A 15,632-nucleotide genomic window follows, 5' to 3' on the forward strand; every position below is an offset into this window, starting at 1 on the left:
ATTGTAAATGAAACAAATAAAAATTCAAACATTCAAAAAATCTATTATAAACTAACTAATGCAGAAAGGAGCAATTCCTTATTGAGTTGAGGGGCCCTCCCCACCGGCTTGGTGCTGTTGAAGGGAGATCAATCCACTTAAATGCTCACATACATAAACATAAACTCTTTATTATGGGAACAAACTTTATAAAATTATAGTAGGATCAAATCTCTTTTACAAATGAGGTAGATCTGTCAACAATGTTCTCTCTTTCAAATATAAAATTGCACAATGACGACCCCCCAGTCTTATTAATCTATTATATATAAATAAAATCAATTGAGGAGTGGATGAAATTGAATCCCCAAACTCATAAATTGAATTTGACAATTTAAGGAAAAATATCAAAATCTAGATTTTACTACCGTTTAGGAAAAATCGTGATAATGAACCACCCTTATCTCCTCAACCATATCACATTCTAGACAAAACCCATGTTTAAAAATTTTGAGATTTGTTTCCGTTTGGCTGGAAATCATGTCACAATATGATGTTTGAAAACTACTACTAAATTGGGTTGAAGTGTTATTTATGAGTTGGAGGTCCAAATGGAACAACATAGATCATGTTGACACCTCGGCGTTCAAAATACATGTCGCTGATTTCCTCCTCTAGGCATGCACATATGTTAATTTTTTTTTTTTTTGGTTCGGGTACCAGAAGTGAATTGCTGGTATAAGAACTGAATTGAATTGAACTATAGGAATCACACTTCATAAACCGTCATTAGTAAAACTATAATATAATCATTTTTAATCACTAAAAACATAGAAAAACAATGTATTATCCACATGAGATGTATAATGATGAATAATGATGGTTAATGAAGGTTTATGACATAGATGGACATAGAGTATTAGCAAAATGGTTTAAGAATAGTAACTTTATTAGGGGGGAATTATGACAAAAGCGAAGCCCAAAAATTGGTATTCTCACATTAGAAATCCAACAATGATAGTTTACTACCATAATTTTTCTTCCATTATTGAACTTTGAATATATTTTTACTTAGCAATATTCTGCTATTATTCCAAAGCATATATCTATCACATTGAAGGTCCAATATTCTATTTGTTTCCAAAATTATCAACTAAATTAAGAATTTAATGAACTCTTTCACATGTAATTTCTAAGGACAAGTATGCTACAATATTTAGATATTTGGAAGTTAGTTAAGATCAACTTGATCAAATACATCTTTAGGTAAACCATGCTTCTCTATTTTTTCAGAGGAAAAATCGAACTTTTTATTAAGAGGATCAAAAGTTGCATAGTAGATGCTATTAAGCATTTTGAAAAGTAGTATATCTGCCCTAAAATATGCAAAAATCTACATCAAAACTGAGCAAAAACCAGCCCACAGTTCCATCATGAAAAAAGATCCTGTCCAAAACTTGGGCCTCCCCTTATGGAGAAAATGACCCTTATAAATACTAGTTTTACAAAAAGATAATTGTTTTATACAAAAGTATAGATAGTTTGGCAGAGACAAGTACCCAAAAGTACAAAACTAGAAAATCTAATATGTGAAAAAAGAAACTAGAGAGGCTAGACTAGGTATTGTAGGGCCGCTGATCCGACACACAGATCATCCCATCTGTATGCTATGCTATAATATTTAAATATTTAGAAGTTAGTTAAGATCAACTTGATCAAATGCCTCTTTAGGTAAACCATGTTTCTTTATTTTTTTCAGAGGAAAAATCGAACTTTTTATTAAGAGGATAAAAAGTTACATAGTAGAGACTATTAAGCATTCTGAAAGTAGTATATCCGCCATGAAATAGGCAAAAAAATCTACATCAAAACTGAGCAAAAACCAGCCCACAGTTCCATCATGAAAAAAGATCCTGTCCAAAACCTGGAGACAAGTACCCAAAAGAATAAAAACTGGAAAAACTGATATGTGAAAAAAGCAACTAGAGAGGCCAGGCTAGAGATTGTAGGGCCGCTGATTCGATACACGGATCATCCCATCTGTATGCTATGCTATACGCCAAACGCCCAGATCTTGCAGTAAACCCTCCTTAAAAAGGAGGTTTGTTGCTAAGTTCCGCTCCCTGTAGATATGGCAGACAAATATATCATAATAAGTCATTTTGATTTGGAAAAATTCTTCTAAGAGTGGAATCAAAATATGATTTTGACATCTCTGCAAATTGTTGAACCAATTTATAACATTCAATGAATCAACAAAAATTTGCACGGATCCAATCCCCAACTGTTTTATCCAACACATTAAGAATTTTAACGATTGTAGTTCAACATAATTATTAGTTCCTAGTCCTATGCCCACTAAAGCTTTGAAAAATTTGTTTTCATCAATGTGGATAACCAACCTTGCCCCACACCTATTACGTGCATCAAAAGCACCATTAAAGTATGCCCAAGGGATATCAAGCCTAATACATTCTTCCCTGATAATCCTGTGAGCCTGAGAAGGAGAAGTTATAGGAATAAGAGAAAAAATCGAAGCATGTTCTGCTGCAATCAGATAGGGAGAAGTTGCACGATCCTGAAAGATGCCTTTGTTTCGGGCTAGCCATATGCCCCATGAGATGATCAGAGGAATGTTTCTTAAGTTTTCATCTCTTTCCGAATTCCACCAACTTTACCAAGCTTCCCTACAGGTATCCCCATTCCATGTTAATATTATCCCCAATAGGTGCAAAGTGGACTCCCAAACCTTGGATATGAAAGGGCATTGTAAAAATAAATGGCTAACATATTCTTCAACGTTTTTGCACAAAATATACTAGCCTGACCCATGTTTTTTACGTTTTTGAAGGTTCTATCAGGTGGAGACTTTATTCTTTAGGACGCACCAGAAGAAAAGTCTTGCTTTTGTAGGACTTTTCAATTTCCATAATAATTTGCACCACCATTCCTGCACTCCCCAATCTTTCCTAGCCATCAATAATTTATAACCATATTTTGGGGAGTATTGGCTTGATGGAGCATGAACCCATCGTATAGAATCTAGCCTATCCCTGATCTTAACATTGGTGCGATGCAGATTCTCCTATGAATCTCTGCCACTCTTCCCCCCATCGAGGTTCTAGGAGAAGATCCTTGACTAATTTCCATCCTTGATGCCATATGTTTGAGGTTTCAACTTTCTCGATTTGTTTAAGGAACACAACCCCTTGGCCATTAAGAAAGTCCAGGATCTCCCTTGGAAGTACATAATCCTCATTGCAGCCTACCCAAGGGTCAAGACCTATTTTGAGATTTCTCCATTACCTATGTGCCAGGCTAGACCATCTTCCACAATTCTAAAAGTGTCTATTGTTGACTTCCATATTGATGAAGAGTTTGTTTGTTTTTATCAACCCTCCATGTCCAATCATCTATAGGTTCTGGATCGATGTATTTTCTTTTTACCACAATAGTGCATAAGTTATCCATAGATAACAACCACCACCTTGACTTTGTCGCCAAATAAATTGCAAAAGATTGGAGCTCCTTTATCCCCCATCATCCCCATGCTTTAGCTCGGGCAATTTTGTCCCACGCAACCCAGTGAAGGACCATGTCCTCTTTAACACCTGCCCAAAAATAGTGACTACACAATTTCCTTATTTTTAAGAGTATTCCTTTTGGCACCCATGTTAGAGAAATCCAATATACCGGGATAGCCATAAGCACAGATTTCATGAGTACATTATGCCTGCTCTCGATAGCCACTTGAAACTCCATAATTTTATATGGTTTTCAAATTTTGCCAGTAGCCAATGCCAATCCCGTTTCCTATATGAATATGGATTTAAATGAAAACCTAGGTATTTGAAGTTGTCTCCCATAGGATGTGAATCGTAAGGGATACCATATTTCTTTATTATGCATTTGTAGTTATGTAATTTAATGATCATGATATATTCTAGAGCTCATATGAAGGCTCGCTCTTGTTGATTGAAATTCTTGACCTGTGTCGTTATATGCATTAAATTTTTTTTGGTTCTACTATTTTTATGCATTTCTAGGATGAGTGGGATACTCCATTGCATTCAAAGTACTGTTTTAGTTGGAAATTATTTTTATTTCACGTGTGAAAGATTTCCACTTTCCCAATATATGGAATTTTTGTCAAATCTCGAGGTATAATTTTTTCTATATTTCTATTTACCTAATATATGAGAGTTTCTATCAAATCTTAGGGTAGAAAGGTTCTATGAAGAAATATTATTATATTCTAGGAATATACATGTTTTGGTCCTTTAGGGACTCTTAGACAACAATGCTCAAAGCTATTACAAGGATATATTCATTATGAGCTCAACAAGTCAGATGAAGGGAATTAAACTTGAGTAGCGAGGATGAAAACATTTCTCCCAAACACTACATCTAATTGACAAGTTATCTATATATATATATATATGTCCAATTTGCTACCTTTTTTAGTTTGTGTATGCTCTTTACCATGCACTTTGTGTAATATTAATAAACAAATAAACATGTCACATACAAGGAATCAAACTTGGGTGAGGAGGATAACAACATTTCTTTCAACTAGCTGAATTACATCTAATTGAAAACTTTTTGGACATATTTCCTTTCCTTTTGATAAGGAAGGTCAACAAAACAAAGATAGCTGCAAAGTTTTTTAACATAAGAAAATATGCAAACAACAAACTAGCAACACTAGTAGGTTAAACCAACCATCGGCATCAAACTGCTGCAAATAGACTGCCGTAAATAAAAGGACAATGAACTAATCCAGAAAGCACCTCTACCACAACCAGCTGCAAATAAAATAAATGCTACACAACTACACATAAAAATATATATTTCTACAATTTAAAACACCAAACTAGACAACATATTGCTTCACATTACACACAAACATGGCTACAAATAAACACACAACACTCGATCCAAATTCACATTAACATAAACTAGAATTTACAACAAGATATGTATCCTTCGCATTAACATAAACTAGAATTTACAACAAGATAGGTATCCTTCCACCCTTTGCTCACACAGTCCAAGAAAAACCTATGCAACTCTCTTACACATAAGACTGATCAACCGAACTCTCGTTCTGCTCCCAACACAAAAACACCTAACCCTAGGAGACGGGGGAAAATATTTTAATATTTTCCTAAAAATATGTACGACTAACTTTTCCCCCAAATGACATGAATCTTTCATAACATTTTAATTGCGTTTCGTGTCATTTCACTTTCATTACATTTCTCATTTACATTGATTTCCTTAATTAATACTTGGGCTTCAACAGGCTCTGACACAAACTACTGGCTCCTCCCTGAGCCAACTGCAGGTGGAAATCCATGCTTTCTTGAGCTGCTGTGCGATACAAATCCTCCTCTACATGTTGAACTGCAAGTTTCTCCCCTACTAAACTGTGCATACCCTCCTTGCACACTTCTTCCTCCTTCTACGAGCATCCCAACCTCCTGCTCGCAAGACCCCAATCCTTTCTCCTTCTCTACTCTACTACCTAATGCAGCCTACAATACACTCTCTGCTACTCTACTCTACTACCTACTGCAACCTACAATCAAGTCCCTGCTACTCTCCCTTCTTCGAATGTACCTGTCCTCTACACCTGCTCAGATTGTCTGTTCACTGTCGCTTGCAGGCGCTGTTGGAGTTTTCTGTTTCTGTTGGGTTGGAGTCTTCCACTGTCAAGCTCTGTCCCTCTCCTGTACTTTCTACTATTTCAGGGCATTTGAAAAATTACAATGCGACAACTGGTTTGATTAGGACCAGCTAACGACAGTGGTGGGCGTCTTAATAGATACTGCTTATATGTTTTACCCACATTTAATTTATGTGCTACAGGGTCTGGGTGGGCTGGAAAATATGAAATAGAACAATGAAAATAACATGAAATAAATAGGCCAGTAACAAAATTTATAACTAAATTTAAAACTGCTTCACAAATTTTTGGGTTCTGAAATGGGGGCTCCCCCAAATCAATTCATTGCCAACTTTCTGAATCAGAATCACCATCATCTACAATCCTTGTATCTGGTCTCACTGCTTTCTCGACACTCTCTTTCTTCTGACTATAACTACCACCGAAGCTTGATTCACCCCCGCTTAGAACTTAAAGGCTTCAGGCTCCCTGTATAGGACGCCAGAGTTGCTTCTCACTTCGAGTACCTTTATGATTGAAGAAGATCATCAAGGATTTCGTCGCCAAATTATATTGTGGCCAATAAACTTAATATATACAACGAGGAACTCGTTGTTTCGATATTTGTTGACCATGAGCTTGAACATCTAATTAAGCTATCTGGGTAAAAACTTCCATCATAACCATTATTCAATTACCCATTGCCGTCATAGGTAGGAAAATGGTGTTTCCAAGTATACAACACCGATACACGCTCTCTCGACCTTGCAGCGACTAGTGTTGCCTAAGTTGAAATGAGATCAGGCTTTAGAGCCTGCACCAAAGCATAAGTCCCTAGGGTTACCATTGCCATCATTCTTAACAGTAAGTCAATAAGTTAATCATTGGGTGATGGGCTTAGTGTAAAGTGTGTATGGGTATACACTACTTTCTCTTTTTCCAATATCTCCATTGTTCGGACTCAGGCAGGCAGACAGGTGCGCTCCACGACCGGTTAATGCATAAGTTAATCATTGGCTGATAGCCTTAGTGTAAGGTGTGTATGGGTATACATTACCTTCCCTTTTTCCAATATCTCCATTGTTCGGACTCAGGCAGGCAGACAGGTACGCTCCACGACCGGTTAATGCATAGGCGAATAGGCTCCACTACTGGTTAATGCGCAGGCAGTGACAAGACAAGGACATTTATATAACCTATGGCTTCAAGATCGATAAAGAAAATCATTATAGATGCCATGTATGATAAGGAAAGGAAACATCCAATCATACGAAAGTAAACTAGCATTTGCACCAGACGTTGCAAAGAAAACGCCGTAAGGCAATGGATAACATATAACACTATGTAAAGCCATCAATAACATATGACACTAATTAACTCTTTTTTGACCCACCACCTCCGAGCTGGCACCCGCTGCGCTGGCAACCAACACCCGCGCAATTTCAAACGAGCCCTCGTGCCAAACATTCATTTGCTCCATTTTCACAACCGGAACAGGTCCTCTCGAGCATTCGTTTCTCCCGCTCACGGTGCTTGCTCATTTTCTCCATTCGCACAACCGGAACAGGTCCTCTCGAGCATTTGTTTCTCCCGCTCACAGTGCTTGCTCACCTCGCAGGTCTGCTCGCAGTGTTGAATCCCAGCAGGCTGTGCCCCAGGCGTAAGGTAAATTATACTCTGTGAACAATGACATCCACCATTTTGGCAACCAACACCCACGCAATTTCAAACAATCCCTCGCACCAAACATTCATTTGCTCCATTCGCACAACCGGAACAGGTCCTCTCGAGCATTCGTTTCTCCTGCTCACGGTGCTTGCTCACCTCGCAGGTCCGCTCGCGGTGTTGAATCCCGGCAGGCTGTGCCTTAGGCGTAAGGTAAATTATACTCTGTGAACAATGACGTCCACCATTTTGGCAGGTGCCCGGAAGGCCCATGCATACGAATCCCACCCCGTGCTGCTATAAATTGTCTGCATTGGCAGCTCCCAGCGTCTTGCGAAACATATACATTCAAGGTCTCCATTTGGGCGCAGGTTCAAGCGACACTGAAGGTGTTTTCCCATTGCATCGTAATCAGTTACCAGATTTATAACGAACCACTTAGCCATTCAGACATCTTCAATAGTTTTTAGGACGTGGTTTAATGGTTAATAGTTAAGTAGGGAGGTCTAATCTCAAACAAAATTATATATATCTGAAAATTGCTCCAAACGTGGTCCAATCTCAAGCAAAATTATATATATCTGAAAACTGCTCCAAACACAATTTTTTTAGGTTAAAAAAAATACAATAAACCATCGCCATTACAATTGCAAACTCAAGCTCCTGCATCCAGTGTGCTTGATTGTGTACTACCCACTTAGCCATGGAGGCCATGAAAATCAGATAATCCTAAACCACCGCCATTGCAAGCTTCCTGCATCCACTGTGCCTGCCTGTGCACTTTGCCAGGTGCATGGTTTATTTGGGCTTTTCATTGGGGTGAGATTTTGAGTACAAATATATTCAATTCTGTGAGAGGGATTTGGTGCACATTAATTTTCACATGCTTGCTAGGAAGGATGACCACGGAAAAATGCAAGGGCGCCAACCGGTGGAGCATTGATGTAAGAAGTAGGCTCAGACTACCTGAAGTATGTTGCCACATTTGCTTTATCCTCCTTTTCAACTGAAAACATTTTCCAATGCTCCTTTGGTGTGGTGCCATTGCTTTCTGCAATAAATGAATTATACCTTGCTATTTTAGCAACAAAAAATATAATTGCAAGTGAATCTCATTTTTGTGTCAGATCAACAACCTTTTTCTCGAACTTCTTGTTCCTATTTGCTGAAAGAAAACTGTGTTTTTTGTTATCAATCTTGAATATTTCTTTCATGTCTTCTCTTGCATTATTATGGCGATCTGGGTTCTATGTCAAATGAAGTGACCAGACTGTCATAAGATTAGGCTAGTAATGCAAGCAAGGTGATGACTGCATGTACATTTTAAATTGGTGCCTCAACAGGTGCTAGCATCTCTAACAATTTTTTGAAGTGATTGATGTTGTTGGCCACATCTTATGTTGTCATCTTTATTTGTGAAAACTTCCTTAGCTATATCTTAGGATGACAGCTTGATATTCATAAATGTTAAACATCTTGAATTTCAATTGATTGTTGTGTTTGGCTACATATTAGGAGCCTCCTCTTTATTTGGTGAAGGAAACTCCTCTTTTATTGGATGGGGTTTCATATTGTCAAGGAAACTCCATTTAAAATATTAATGTACATTCGGCATACATTGTGATTACAATTCTAATCTACGGTGACACGCTGTGAGTCAAAGGTTAATGAATTTAAATTTGAAGATAAAAGTACAAACCAAAACAAATCTCTTCATTAAAGAATCTTGAGCATATTAGTTGATGATTAACAAAATAGAGTGGTGATTAACCCAATGTCTTAAGAAACCCAGATTAATTCAGACAGCGTATAGTTAACCAAGTTACATTTACAGAAGACAAATAAATTCTGATTCGTAAATTGACAAGTTTAGACCATAAATACCTCTGTAATACCCTCGGGCTGCCCAACTCTAGGAATGGAAACAGTTGCCAAGAACAAGAATTGAAATCGCCTTAAAATCGTATGAAAACAGAACAAAATTGTTTCGCTTAGCAAATAACAGTGCTTGAATATAAAACTTTTTAAAGACGATTTGCAACGTAATTGTCCGAATTATATAATTTGAATGATCTGGACGAGCCTGGAAAACGGCGGGCCAAGTTTCTGTCAAACTCAAGACAGGTCATTTTTTTTCCATGCGCACAGGGTTGCTATTGATATAACAGCACAAGGCTACGCATGCAGGGAAGAAAGACATGAAGAGTCTCTGCGAAGGGTCTCATCACCAGCAGAAGAGTCTCATCGCCAGCAGGCAGTCTCTGCGAAGAGTCTCATCGCCAGCAGGCAGTCTCTGCGAAGAGTCTCATCGCCAGCAGAAGAGTCTCATCGCCAGCAGGCCAGTCTTGGCTTTTCATGGCCCATTACCATGGGAAAAAAACCATTTTTCTATGAAAAAAATAGATTAAAAAATAACATAACATAGTAACTTTCCGGATGAAAAGCTTTACCAAATTGCCTTTCATTTTTCAACATATATCCTCTCAGCAAACATCTGTGATTATTATTTTTCCACCCTACAGCCAAGGTCCAAGAGTACGGATCAGTAGATTTTAAATATATCCATAACATAGCATTCCAGCACAACAATGCACAATTTGTATATACATTGTGAAAATTACTTCTCATCCATTCATGTGAAAGAAAAAGCACGATCAAAAGAAACCTTCACCAGCATATATTACAATCAAATTTCAATCATACAACTACAAACAATTGATATAAAAATAGAAAACACACAGGATAAAATGAAAATCAACCAAATGAAACACAAGATCAAAGAAAATTGAAACAACGAAAATTAAAAAAATCAAAGAAAATTGAAACATAGGAAAAATGAAAATCAACCAAATAAAATACAAGATCGAAGAAAATTGATACATAGGAAAATTAAGAAATGATTATACATCCAAGATTATAAAAGAAAAAAAACAGAACAAGGACAAGATAGAAACTATAACCAGTTACAGTAATTAAAGAATATATAAAGTGCAGTAATTAATTACCTAGAATGAAGAATACACCCAAATTACAGGAATTAAAGAAGCTATAAAATAAATAGCATAAAAATTATACCCAAATTACAGTAATTAAAAAAAATCTAGAATATGTCTAAACAAAAGCAAAATCTCAAGATGCTTATGCTTGTGAGCGCCGTATCAGATTGGATGGGGTTTCATATTGTCAAGGAAACTCCATTTAAAATATTAATGTACATTCGGCATACATTGTGATTACAATTCTAATCTACGGTGACACGCTGTGAGTCAAAGGTTAATGAATTTAAATTTGAAGATAAAAGTACAAACCAAAACGAATCTCTTCATTAAAGAATCTTGAGCATATTAGTTGATGATTAACAAAATAGAGTGGTGATTAACCCAATGTCTTAAGAAACCCAGATTAATTCAGACAACGTATAGTTAACCAAGTTACATTTACAGAAGACAAATAAATTCTGATTCGTAAATTGACAAGTTTAGGCCATAAATACCTCTGTAATACCCTCGGGCTGCCCAACTCTAGGAATGGAAACAGTTGCCAAGAACAAGAATTGAAATTGCCTTAAAATCGTATGAAAACAGAACAAAATTGTTTCGCTTAGCAAATAACAGTGCTTGAATATAAAACTTTTTAAATACGATTTGCAATGTAGTTGTCCGAATTATATAATTTGAATGATCTGGACGAGCCTGGAAAACGGCGGGCCAAGTTTCTGTCAAACTCAAGACAGGTCATTTTTTTTCCATGCGCACAAGGTTGCTATTGATATAACAGCACAAGGCTACGCATGCAGGGAAGAAAGACATGAAGAGTCTCTGCGAAGAGTCTCATCGCCAGCAGAAGAGTCTCATCGCCAGCAGGCAGTCTCTGCGAAGAGTCTCATCGCCAGCAGAAGAGTCTCATCGCCAGCAGGCCAGTCCTGGCTTTTCATGGCCCATTACCATGGGAAAAAAACCATTTTTCTATGAAAAAAACAGATTAAACGAACGGCAGAAAACACTCCAATCATCTAACACACATAATCAATGGCTCAGGATCGCACACGTCACATTATAGGGATGTCTTTCTCAGAGGAACGCCTTACGGCGTAATTATTAATAAATAAACAATTAATAATATATGTGAAACAAAATAATAATCACTCGTTCTACAAAAATTTAATTGAAATAAATAATATATGCAACCACACACATCAATTATAGCTAATCCATCATATAAATGCCATTCTATTAAAAAATTATGTGAACGTTAAACAAGATTTCAACGCAGTGCCACTGTTGAAATATCTATTTTTCAAAAGAAACCACATGCTTTCAGTAAATTGCTAGTTCTATTTCATAAATTACAACCCTAATTAAAAATGGAAATAGAAAAAAGCTCCCCTCCCAAACTAATTACCATTTTACTAAAAACAGTCAAACAATTCTTTCCGGATGATGTAAGTTTGGCAAATCTGTTGCTATTAAAAAGAGTCAGACAGGTTATCCTTTCTGAATGATGCAAGTTTGACAGATCAGTGACTGAAAGAGTTAGTCCTCGTATACTTCCCAGATCTGGGTTTCTAAAAGAGTTAGTGTCCTCATATACTTCCCAGCTCTGGTTTTCTAAGATGTAGCTCACTTGGATCCAAACAGTCATCTACCTTCATAAAATCTGTTCTGTCTGTTTATTTTACATGTAATTCATTTGAATTCCAATGTCATCCTTACACCATTGCCTTTCTTGTAGTGTATTTCTCTAACTCAATACATTCTACATAATCCAAAATTTCAATAAAAGCAGCCAAGTTGATACTACATTCATGTTGAGCACATTAATGGAAAAGATAACTGATTACACAACAAATTCTTATTTGTTCTTCCATAACAGATTCTATGTCATTAATCATTATGAAGTTCCATTTCCCAACACTTCTGTCATCAAAATGGTGAGACCATCAATATATACATCAACCAGAGCAAGTTAAAAAACATTTTCCACCATTCAGAATAGATATATATCACAAAATTCATCAACCGGAGAAAGCAAATAAAGGACAAATTTCAAAGTCAAAAGTTCCACTATTCAGGTTATAGTATGGAAAAAAAAAAACCAAGGTATGCAGATATTCACAGTCAAAATTCATGGGGAGAGTACTTCGGAAAGAAAACTGTGGACTTCTTAAACCATCCAAAGTTTAGGGCAAACTTAATTTTATCCTCCCCCTTCTCTAATTTAACATCTTTCTTAAAACTAATTAATTTAGGTTTAAGAAACCACAACCTGGTTCTCTTGCCCTCTTCTAATTTTTCCAACGTTCAAATTCTCTCCTACAGATTTATCTTGGATTCAATGCGATATAATCATGGCCTGGCTCTCTTCCATTTCCCATAAGCTCATCAGTTGTCTGGCCCTGATAATGGGTAAAGTATTCACCTAAATGTTTCAAGAAGTACACACATGGTCTTCCTCTCTTCTATCTCACTTCAGCTGTCTCGCCCTGACGATGGATGAAGTGTTCGCCCAAATGTTATGTTTCAAGAAGTACACACATGGTCTTCCTCTCTTCTATCTCACTTCAGCTGTCTCGCCCTGATGATGGATGAAGTGTTCGCCCAAATGTTTCAAGAAGTTTACCCAGCTTTCGTTCAGAAATATTCCCCAACACCTAGGGCAGGCAAACTCACTCCAACAGTGAAAGAAATATTCCCCAACACAAAACTAAGGAAAGCAAAATCACTCCAACATACCCTGTGATCTGATCAGAAGTAAACAAAAGCCAAACCTAATTAATTATAATTGCTCCTCATGAATAACATTAACTGTACATACTTTTTAGGGCATACATTTGTAAATCAATGGTACCTCAACCAAAAAAGGAGAAAGATGAGAATGGATTTTTGCATTTTCAATCTGAAAATGATAGTGGGTTACTTCAAACCGATAACAGTTATCATCATAATAGGATGAATACAAAAGATAGAGAGGATACAAAAAGCCCATTAACATCATAACCAGACTGAAGGTACAAACAACCATTAACCCATTAGATGGACAGTACAAAATCTCATTCATTATATAAAGAACCATAAGAGATCCGAATAGTATGGCAATGAATCTTAATTGTTTAAGGTATAAAAATGTATTTAGCAAACAATAACAACAAATGAAAGAAATTATGAATACGAGGAACTCACTGTGACAGTAACAATGACCACTACTGAAAATTCATTTCTCTGAAAATGGTACAGATTCAATTAAACCTTTTCTCTTCCTTCTCCATTGCTTCATATCGGCTATCTGTGTTCATCATCATTTTCTGCCACCTGACTCCACACAAAACAACGTTGTTCTCTCACGATACAAAATCCCCGAAACGGCTTTCTTCCAAGTTTCTGTCAAACTCAAGACAGGTCATTTTTTTTCCATGCGCACAGGGTTGCTATTGATATAACAGCACAAGGCTATGCATGTAGGGAAGAAAGACATGAAGATTCTATGCGAAGAGTCTCATCGCCAGCAGAAGAGTCTCATCGCCAGCAGGCAGTCTCTGCGAAGAGTCTCATCTCCAGCAGAAGAGTCTCATTGCGAGCAGGCCAGTCCTGGCTTTTCATGGCCCATTACCATGGGGAAAAAACCATTTTTCTATGAAAAAAACAGATTAAAGGAACGGCAGAAAACACTCCAATCATCTAACACACATAATCAATGGCTCAGGATCGCACACGTCACATTTTAGGGATGTCTTTCTCAGAGGGAATGCCTTACGGCGTAATTAGAGGACGGCCAAAAGTTGTTCGACAAAATGCCTGAACGAAATGTAGTTTCATGGAATACAATGATAGCAGGATATGCTCAGATTGGACGCATGGAGTATGCACGCCAATTATTTGAGAAAATGCCCAAACGAGATGTTGTGTCATGGACTTCGGTTATTACCGGATATGCCAAGAATGGATGTTTTCAAGAGTCATTGGATCTCTTTTCCTGTATGCATGAGGGGTGTGTTTACTGAAACCAATTTACATTCACCGGTGTTTTGAGTGCATGTGCCAGCCTTGAAGTCTTGCTACCAGGCAAGCAGGTCCATGCTGACAGTATTAAAATGGGTTTTCAATTTGATATTTCTGTGGGTAATGTAGCAATTAACATGTATGCCAAATGTGGAAGCATAGATAATGCACGGCAACTGTTTGATACAATGCCTGAACGAGATGTAGTTTCGTGGACTTCAGTTATCGCAGGATATGCCCAGAATGAGTATGTCAAAGATGCATTGGAATTCTTTGCCTGGATGCTTAGTACTGGTACAATGCCTAACCAGTCCAACCTAACTTGTGTCCTGGGCATATGCACGAGCCTAGCAGCCCTTGAAGATGGCAAGCAAATCCATGCTCACACTGTCAAAACTGGTTTTGTGTCAAATGTAAATGTGGACAATGTCCTTGTTAGTATGTATGCGAAATGTGGGGAAATTGATGATGCGCGTCTATTCTTTGAGAGGATGTGTGAAAGTAATGTGCTGTCATGGAATTCTATGATTGTGGGATATGCAGAGAATGGAAGAACAAATGAGGCACGGTAGCTCTTTGATGAAATGCCTGAAAGAAATGTGGAATCTTGGAATGTGATGATTGTGGGATATGCTCGGAATAAAAAAATATTTGATGCCCGTGTACTATTTGAGAAAATGCCTGAGGCAAATCTCATATCATGGACTACTGTCCTTACAGGATACGTTCAGAATGGACAAGATGAGGAAGCCCTGCAGCTTTTTTCTGGAATGGGACAATCTTGTGTGAAACCTAATAACTCCACCTGGGCAGTTGTTTTAAGTTCATGTGCTGACCTAGCAACCCTGGAACAGGGCAAATAGGTTCATGCTCAAATAATCAAAATGGGATTCGAGTCAGATGTTTTTGTGAGAAGTGTCATAGTTGACATGTATGCTAAATGTGGGAACCTAGATGATGCACGGCTATCATTTGGTAAAATTTATAAACCTGACACGGTCTTGTGGACCACAATTATATCAGCGTATGCTCAGCATGGACATGGCAGGGAGGCATTACTAGTCTTTGAAGAAATGCAACAAGCAGGCTTGACTCCAAATCACGCTACATTTCTTGGTGTTCTGGCTGCGTGTAGTCATACAGGCCTAGTGGACAAAGGCTAGCACTATTTCTTTTCCATGAGTCAGCATCATGGTATTAGACCAAGAGTGGAGCACTATGTTTGCATGGTAGATATTCTTGGTCGTTCAGGGCACTTGGATGAAGCAGAGGACCTTATCAACTCCATCCCTTATGAGCCTGATGCTATTCTGTGGAAGGCCTTG

The 15,632-nt window shown here is 37.5% G+C and overlaps 1 protein-coding gene across 1 annotated transcript; it reads left to right on the forward strand.

Moving 5' to 3' along the window:
* The first annotated feature begins 14,099 nt into the window (after window positions 1-14,099).
* On the forward strand, window positions 14,100-14,879 carry LOC149158967 (pentatricopeptide repeat-containing protein At1g11290, chloroplastic-like). The gene is made up of 2 exons (XM_089434140.1): window positions 14,100-14,283; window positions 14,437-14,879. Exons 1-2 carry the CDS (start codon window positions 14,100-14,102, stop codon window positions 14,877-14,879), a joined length of 627 nt encoding a protein of 208 aa, XP_089290266.1.
* Window positions 14,880-15,632: the final 753 nt, after the last annotated feature.

The sequence above is a fragment of the Pinus tabuliformis genome, chromosome 5_2 (genome assembly GCF_031772625.1).
Source record: "Pinus tabuliformis cultivar Carrire ecotype Pingquan chromosome 5_2, CPIR1, whole genome shotgun sequence".
NCBI classification, from domain to species: domain Eukaryota; kingdom Viridiplantae; phylum Streptophyta; class Pinopsida; order Pinales; family Pinaceae; genus Pinus; species Pinus tabuliformis.

What these genes read in the sequence shown, in the direction of transcription:
- LOC149158967 (XM_089434140.1), top strand. Translation starts at nt 14,100, where the DNA reads ATGCCTGAACGAAATGTAGTTTCATGGAATACAATGATAGCAGGATAT. An exon ending in GTCATTGGATCTCTTTTCCT is followed by an intron (nt 14,284 to 14,436) that starts GTATGCATGAGG and finishes TGGGTAATGTAG; the next exon opens with CAATTAACATGTATGCCAAA.